Raw genomic sequence first — 8011 nt, 5'->3', positions numbered from 1 at the left:
ACACATGTAAATATTTTCAAAATATATACTGTATGTGTGTGTATTTATATATATACATAATAAACAATACACATACATGTATTATGTAAACAAAATCTTATTTTGGATGTGATAAATCGCGATTAATCATTTGACAAAAAAAAAAAAAAAAAAAGGAAAAAGACATACGAAACAAAAACAAATGATGCAGCATTTCAACTATACATGACCAGGTTCTGTTTATCAATAATACATTAAAAAAATGGATCAATAAAATGGGTGCAATTACCAGCAGCTTTCTGAAGAGATTTAATCCTCATTTGAAATACCAGACATCATCCTTAAAGTACTGAATCAATATTGAATGATGTTGTGGGCACTAAGATATTCCACAAGACTGATGAATGGATTTAAAAAAATAAAATAAAATGAGGATCAGAACGTAGCACCAAGCATCCTCACTGGCTTTGCCCTCAGACAGCTTTGCGATGATATTCCGGAGGTGCAACCTCATAGTCACTTGCACTGAACAAAGACGATGAATTCTTCACCAAATACCTAAATAGAGCATAAAAGTCAATTTAAAAAAAAAATCGAGCATTAAAAGTCAGTTACTTTCTGCAAGTGATGTATAAAGATCCATTTTTAAATACATTTAGTTCAATACTAAATATATAAAAAAATAAATAAGTTTCAATAGTTCATAATCTACATAGCTTTGGCTTGACATTAGGCCAGCTTCACTGAAAACTATAAAAAAAATAAAAAAAAACTTTGTATAAGTTCATCATAAAATGTCTTGTTCCTAACCTGACAGCCTCACAAAGTAATTCTTAAAACAAATTCAACATTATTAAAACAGATTTCTGCTTACTTTAAAAAATCTTGTAGGTAGCTGAGAAGCAGGGCCAGACTCTTCTCGTCCAGAGGTGTGTAGGCCAGCATTGCTCCAATTCTCACTGTCAGCGGACACAAAATAGGCTATAAATCATCAAATTACTAATGTCAATTGAAACATTCTCTGAGATACAAAAACAGATTAAAGCCCCCCAGAACTAATTTACAAAATTTTCATGATAAAATTAAGGCCCTATCCACACGGTGACAAATTTACCTGCATACGCATACATTTTGTATCGTATAGGCGTTTCGTCCACATAGATCTGGTGTTTTGGGAAGTCGTGGCCTAGTGGTTAGAGAGTTTGACTCCTAACCCTAAGGTGGGTTCGAGTCTCAGGTCGGCAATACCACGAATTAGGTACCCTTGAGCAAGGCACTGAACCCCCAACTGCTCCCTGGGCGCCACAGCAAAAATGGCTGCCCACTGCTCCATGTGTGTGTTCACGGTGTGTGTGTGTGTTCCCTGCTCTGTGTGTGTGCACTTTGGATGGGTTAAATGCAGAGCAAGAATTCTGAGTATGGGTCACCATACTTGGCTGTATGTCACGTCACTTTCACTTTAAACCGAAATCTGAAAATCCCATCCTTGCGTTTTCATTAGGACAGCGTATCCGTATATTTTCTGAAGCGTTGACATCATAAGCCCAGGTCTTGCCCCTAGTCAGGCAGCGCTACATCACGTAACAGCAACAAAAATATGAACAAACACTGAAAAACTGTCATTAACACAGATTAATAAATGTATTGTTCCATGTTTGTCTGTATTCCACGCGTAAGGTTCATGCGCATATTCCAAGTCGTTTTCTCAATTTTTTGTGCATCTCTGTGGCAGAATTACAGCGCCACATACTGGTCGGGCATGTATACTACATCGTTTTGTGTCGGTTTCTTGTGGATGCAGATATTTCTAGAGACGAGGGAAAAAAAAGATTGGATGGAGAAAGCTCTGGCTTTGTTAGGATGTAGCCTAAGCTTTGAGGATGTGATTATGAGTATGGACTATTATGCATCTTCCTATAACAAGTTTGTAGCATTCAAAGCTTACATTTAACATTTAGCTTTTTCTAAAATATCTGAAATTGACTGGTTGCTCTGATTTTGAAGGTAAAATTAAGTTTAAAAATATAACTAGCATTAGCAAGTTTGTACCAAAAAGCCTCAGCAGGTGTGGAGCTCCGTAGATCTTCGACATGGATGTATCTGGATGGTTTGCTAGGATCTCTGCATACTGCGGCCTCTCAAACTTGTAGAGGAGCTGCGTGCCCAACATGACATTGAAGTACTCGCGGATTCCAGCAACCACCTCATTTACGGCAAATTCCCTGAATAAAGATCAAGTATCGCTTTAGAAACTCTCTCTACATCTTATCTGTGAATTTCTACAGCAGGGATGATTTGCACAACAAATTAATAATTTGTACAAAGGTGATTTCAACTAACTGGGTAAGAATTATTTTTTTTACATATGGCATACAAACATACTTGTTATCAGAGTTTCCTCTTGATTTCTTGTAAGTTGCATAGTCCTCAAGGACATCATCTACATTCTTTTTTGCAGGCAAGTGAAAAAGCTAAACAAAAAAAGAAATAAATATTTTCACAATGCACATTAAGGCGTGTTCATACCATGTCAGAATTAGCATAATTACAAGATTCCAAACTGTAAAAGGTTAATCTCTTGATAGAACTCATAATTATAACCTGTAAACTCTGAAACTACTTTTGTAATATATCTGTTATGTCAATAATGCATAAAACTAATGACTAATGTCGATGTCTGAATAATGCATGCATCTAAAAAAATAAACAACAGATCAAAATGTGACAAGCACATAGTTAAATACATCTAATTACACTAATTACACCATGGTGTGAACACAGCATAATAAAATGTCCAACTGGAAAAAAATTGTTCATCATATAATTGTCTAGTTGCTGCTTTAGACAGCATTGTGTATTATGTAATAAAGCTGAATGAAGCATGGGAGAATGTTTGTTGTTACCTGCTTCTGTCTAGTGATCAGGTCCCAGTCATCTACCAGCCATGGTTTTAACTCTTCGGGAATTTTTACTTTCACTTCAACTCTGTTAATAAAAGTCTCCTCCTGCATACAAAACCAGTCAGGGCGTCAAAACCAGTCTCACTTTTAACTTCTGTTAAAACACCAACTCAGAAGAGACTCTGAATAATTTAAACAGGCTTTGAACTGACATACACTCTCCACAGTTGGGTCAACACGTGCCCTCTTCTTGCGTGGGGGGTGAGGCATGTCCCCAGTGCTAGTGCCCTCTCCAGCCCCTGGCGCTGAGAAGCAAACAACACGAGAGATTGTTATCAGTTAATAATCAATGACTTCAAACCACATAATGTATGAATTTTATTGCATCTGCAACTACTTAAACATTTTGACAAATACAACTTGGAGAACAACATGACAGATGTGTAAACTAAGTGTAAAACCCTTTAAATTGTTATTTAAACACATCTATACTCAGAAGGTTCAATCAAACTGCTTTGGCAGGTCAAACTACATCAGGATTTGCATAGGGAATAGGAACTTACTCTTTTGCTTGTTCTTCTTTGTTTTTCTAGAGTAATGAATAGAAAGCCAGCGGTTAAATATGCGCCAGTAAACATGAGTTTGCAGTTTTGACAGTTCATTTAAAAAAAATCTAGATGAAGCGAGAAGCAGAGTTCATTTCAGGGCACTTCAAACAGTTAAAGCTGACAAAGTAACACTCACACATCTACATTTTTTTGCTGCACAGCAGCGATTTTCTTGCTCGGTGCGACACCCCTCATCCTTCCCTCAACATAATGGTCTCTGAAAAACAATATTTTGCATTAAAACCTTTCTCATAAAAGATAAACATGCATCACAGATGGCATAAACCATTTCTTGATCCACTAGAATAACAAAAAAACAATAGGGACATAGAAGCGCTGTGTGAATTTAACTGATTTCTTTGAAAGATCTGTTTTATGTCACTTGTTGTTTCTAAACTTTATTACTCACTGATTTGCCTTCTGAAGCTCTTTCTGTTTCTGCAGGTTACTGTCCACATATTTGAGCACACGGCTTTCAGGAACCCATTCGTCCCAGCTAGAAACACATTTTACACACATTCTTAGACTAAGGTGACCAAATCACATGGTAACTAGCACTAACTACATTAACCATTTTAACTTGTGTAACATGGGGATTTTAAATGTGTCCTAACTACCACTGAATTTTCATCCATTCAAACCAGCATCTTGAATACACAGACTTACTTCTTATTCCATCCACTGTAATGAATAAAGTATTTCACTTGTTTGTCCTTGATATTGATTCTTACACACTGTGAGGAAAGACAACATTTGTATAAACATCCAAATCATCATTCAGAAGATGACGGTTCAAAAAAAATCCAAGATAACTGATACAATTTAACTAATGTTGAACATTAAAATACGACTCAACCAGGGAGGAAGAAAACAGCCCATTCACATGTGTGTGTATATATATATATATACACACACACACACACACACACACACACACACACACATATACACACACACGTGCATCTCAGTAAATTAGAATGTCATGGAAAAGTTGTTGTCATGGGGAAGACTGCTGATCTGACAGTTGTCCAGAAGACAATCATGGCCTCCCTTCACAAGGAGTAACAAATAGAAATGTTTGTTTTTCAGAAAAGTTGAGTGGAAGGAAAAAGATGCATAATCAACCGAGAGAACCGCAGCCTTATGTGGATTGTCAAGCAAAAGCGATTCAAGAATTTGAGTGAACTTCACAAGGAATTGACTGAGGCTGGGGTCAAAGCATCAAGAGCCACCACACACAGACGTGTGAAGGAATTTGTCGTAGTTGTCATATTGCTCTTGTTAAGCCACTCCTGAACCACAGAAAACATCAGAGGCATCTTACCTGGGCTAAGGAGAAGAACTGGACTGTTGCCAGTGGTCCAAAGTCCTCTTTTCAGACGAGAGCAAGTTTTGTATTTCATTTGGAAACAAAGGTCCTAGAGTCTGGAGGAAGGGTGGAGAAGCTCATAGCCCAATTTGCTTGAAGTCCAGTGTTAAGTTTCCACAGTCTGTGAAGATTGGGGGTGCAATGTCATCTGCTGGTTTTGGTCCATTGTGTTTTTGAAAACCAAAGTCACTGCACCCGTTTACCAAGAAATTTTGGAGCACTTCATGCTTCCTTCTGCTGACCAGATTTTGAAAGATGCTGTTTTCAATTTGCAGTAGGATTTGGCACCTGCCCACACTGCCAAAAGCACCAAAAGTTGGTTAAATGAACATGGTGTTGGTGTGCTTGACTGACCAGCAAACTCACCAGACCTGAACCCCAGAGAGAATCTATGGGCTATTGTCAAGAGAAAAATGAAAAACAAGAAACCAAAAAATGCAGTTGAGCTGAAGGCCACTGACAAAGAAATCTGAGCTCCCATCCCATCTCTGAAGTACCACAAACCGATCACCTCCATGTCACGCCGAATTGAGGCAGTAATTAAAGCAAAAGCTGCCCCTACCAAATCTTGAGTACATATACAGTAAATGAACATACTTTCCAGAAGGCCAACATTTCACTAAAAATGTTAAAATGTATTCTGATTTGTGGAGATAGTGAATTAGAGGGTTTTTGTTAAATGTGAGCCAAAATCATTACAATTAACAATAACAAAGACTTAAACTACTTCAGTCTGTTTGCACTGAATTTATTTAATACACAAGTTTCACAATGAGTTGAATTACTGAAATAAATGAGCTTGAAATGAACCATGACATTCTAATTTATTGAGATGCACCTGGTTAAATGGCTGCTGTGCCTATTTTATTCAACTTAATGCAGAAAACAATATCAAAGGGATAAATCCTAGTCTACAAAACCACTACATCAAACACTTAGTCTACATTTACACTAAAAAAAGGATATTGCCTTTTATGTTATTGCTACCTAAAAATATCAAACAGGCTTCTGAAGGATGCAAAACGGCATGGATGATTCAGACAGATACCTTAGCTTCGTATAGCAATGGCCCATGAAAGCACAGCACTCGTTCACCTGAAATACATCAGAAACATTCATGTGTAATATCCTCCACAGGTAGGCAAATAAAGAAAGCATTTAATCATATGAAAACGTGTATAAGCACATGATCACATGTTTATAGTGTATATCTTTAGCAAATACATTCAAAACAAGTCATAAAACACAAAACAAATGTATTTAAAAATACATTAATATAAGTGTTTATTGTAATTTTCCATTTTCTGCCTGTGTATCTAAAATCGAAACATAATTTGCATTTCTATTAAATAGTTCCACATGAAGTCTTGGCTTAAAATGGTTCTGCAAGTTTTAATAAAATCCTATTTATTCAACTAAATAAATTTTGTGTGTCTGTGTGTATATATAAAAAGGCAGCGGCTATTTGCACTAAGTGTAAACAGTGATAGAGGTTATTTATACTAAGTGTAAATAGCAATTAGATGCTATTTACACTGAGAGAAAATAGCATATTTTCTTAGCAATAGATGACATTTACACTAAGTGCAAATAGCTATAGATTATATTTACAATATGTTCAAATAATAGGGTCTTCTGCTTTTTATACTACTTATAGCAAATAGTGGCAATTATCTGCACCTCAGTATTGTAGTACATTATAAATTATTAAATGGATGGCGCATTATTGGGATTATTATATTTCCCTCAGATTCGACCCCAGGTCAATCGCGTCACATCTGCGTCACTGGAGCTGATGACTGTTGACCGTCTTTTGTAATATTGACTAACCGAATCAACTTTAGTGGGCGGAATTAGTGTAAATAGCCTCTGCCAACAATAAGGACTATTTGCACTTAGTGTAAATAGACAATCCGATATAAAAATTTAACGTATACAACCGAGTCTGATTTGTTATTATTTTAGCTATTAAACTCCCCCTATCAGCCAAATAAATCCTCGCTTTTCTCTGCGTTTATTATCAGCTAATTAAAAATCTTAAGACACGATAACTTGTTCAAATAATCAATTGTTGAATCGAACCAATTAATTAATGAACTAATCATTTTAGACGGTCACTGTGCCACACCACATTCAAAAAGATTCGATTCCAAACAAAGCTTCGTTCAGTAACCGGACCTTTCTAGTGGTTGTTTGGGTTGAAGCCTGTATCGTTTCATTAGCAACATAAATAATTTAAAATAGCTCTAACACGACATTCCTAGCATTATGTTATGAATGGTAATATATAACCATTCCCCCCAGGACTTCAATGCAATAACGGGAGCTTCCTGTAAACCAGGCCTGCTACAAGCTAATGGGCTAACGTTACATAGACAACAGCTAATGTTTTGTTTCAGGAACACACCTCTGTGTGCATGTATAAAGACTGCTACATATAACAGAAAGCACTAACGTGCAGTCGTGCATGCGCTTGACTGCTGCTAAACAAATCTGCACAATTCATAGAAAGCAATTAGCATTGCTCGGCTAAAACTGCTATACACATCTTGTTGTGTACACGCGCCATTGTGCGGAGGCAGCGCCCGCTTCCTTTGCGCGGCTGAATGAGAGGATACACCGAGCAACTGAGGACTCCGTAAGAGGAGACAAAGCTTTCCTGTAGCGAATCTTACCTTCTTGAAATTTAGGTTTAGGGTCCTGTTTAGGCGCCATTCACAGATTAAACAATAAAAATAGCTGGAAAATCAAATCCAGGCATTGCCAGCTCCGATTTAATTCACACAGGGTGAAGGCGCCGCGCTGCGTTTCTATGACGCACTATTTTGGCGCCCCTGTCAGGTGACTCCTATAATAAACAATATTTAACCGGCAGACTTGTTGGACCGTCACAAAATGTGTGCACTCCATAAGGATTATCGTTTAGAGCATTATTAAATTTGAAGTATTATGTATTCACATTTATCTGATAGTTATTTGTGTGTTGAGTCAAATCTGTTACAGCCTTACACGTGCAGTGTAAAATATAAATGTTCACAGTTGTGAATGTTTTTTTATTTTATTGTAGGCTATATATTTTTTTAATATTTGTTTATATTTTCATTATATATATATATATATATATATATATATATATATATATATATATATATATA

The 8011-nt window shown here is 36.5% G+C and overlaps 1 protein-coding gene across 1 annotated transcript; it reads right to left on the bottom strand.

Moving 5' to 3' along the window:
* Positions 1 to 240: 240 nt before the first annotated feature.
* morf4l1 (mortality factor 4 like 1) lies at positions 241 to 7684 on the bottom strand. The gene is made up of 12 exons (XM_026287483.1): positions 7532 to 7684; positions 5905 to 5951; positions 4154 to 4221; positions 3897 to 3983; positions 3624 to 3704; positions 3443 to 3468; positions 3096 to 3184; positions 2883 to 2984; positions 2362 to 2450; positions 2029 to 2201; positions 854 to 938; positions 241 to 537 (listed from the first exon to the last, which is right to left on the bottom strand). The coding sequence occupies exons 1-12, from the start codon at positions 7569 to 7571 to the stop codon at positions 453 to 455; spliced, it is 972 nt and encodes a 323-aa protein (XP_026143268.1). The 5' UTR covers positions 7572 to 7684; the 3' UTR covers positions 241 to 452.
* Positions 7685 to 8011: the final 327 nt, after the last annotated feature.

This window comes from Carassius auratus, chromosome 18 (genome assembly GCF_003368295.1).
Source record: "Carassius auratus strain Wakin chromosome 18, ASM336829v1, whole genome shotgun sequence".
Lineage (NCBI taxonomy): Eukaryota > Metazoa > Chordata > Actinopteri > Cypriniformes > Cyprinidae > Carassius > Carassius auratus.
Note: the sequence above shows the minus strand (reverse complement) of the source record. Positions and strands in the feature narration are given on the sequence as shown.

Excerpts from the sequence above, each read along its gene's own strand:
- morf4l1 (XM_026287483.1), bottom strand. The coding sequence starts at position 7,571 with ATGGCGCCTAAACAGGACCCTAAACCTAAATTTCAAGAAG. Across the intron at positions 5,952-7,531 it reads TAAACCTAAATTTCAAGAAG|GTGAACGAGTGCTGTGCTTT; the intron begins GTAAGATTCGCT and ends GATGTATTTCAG. Across the intron at positions 2,202-2,361 it reads AGAGGAAACTCTGATAACAA|GGAATTTGCCGTAAATGAGG; the intron begins GTATGTTTGTAT and ends ATCTTTATTCAG.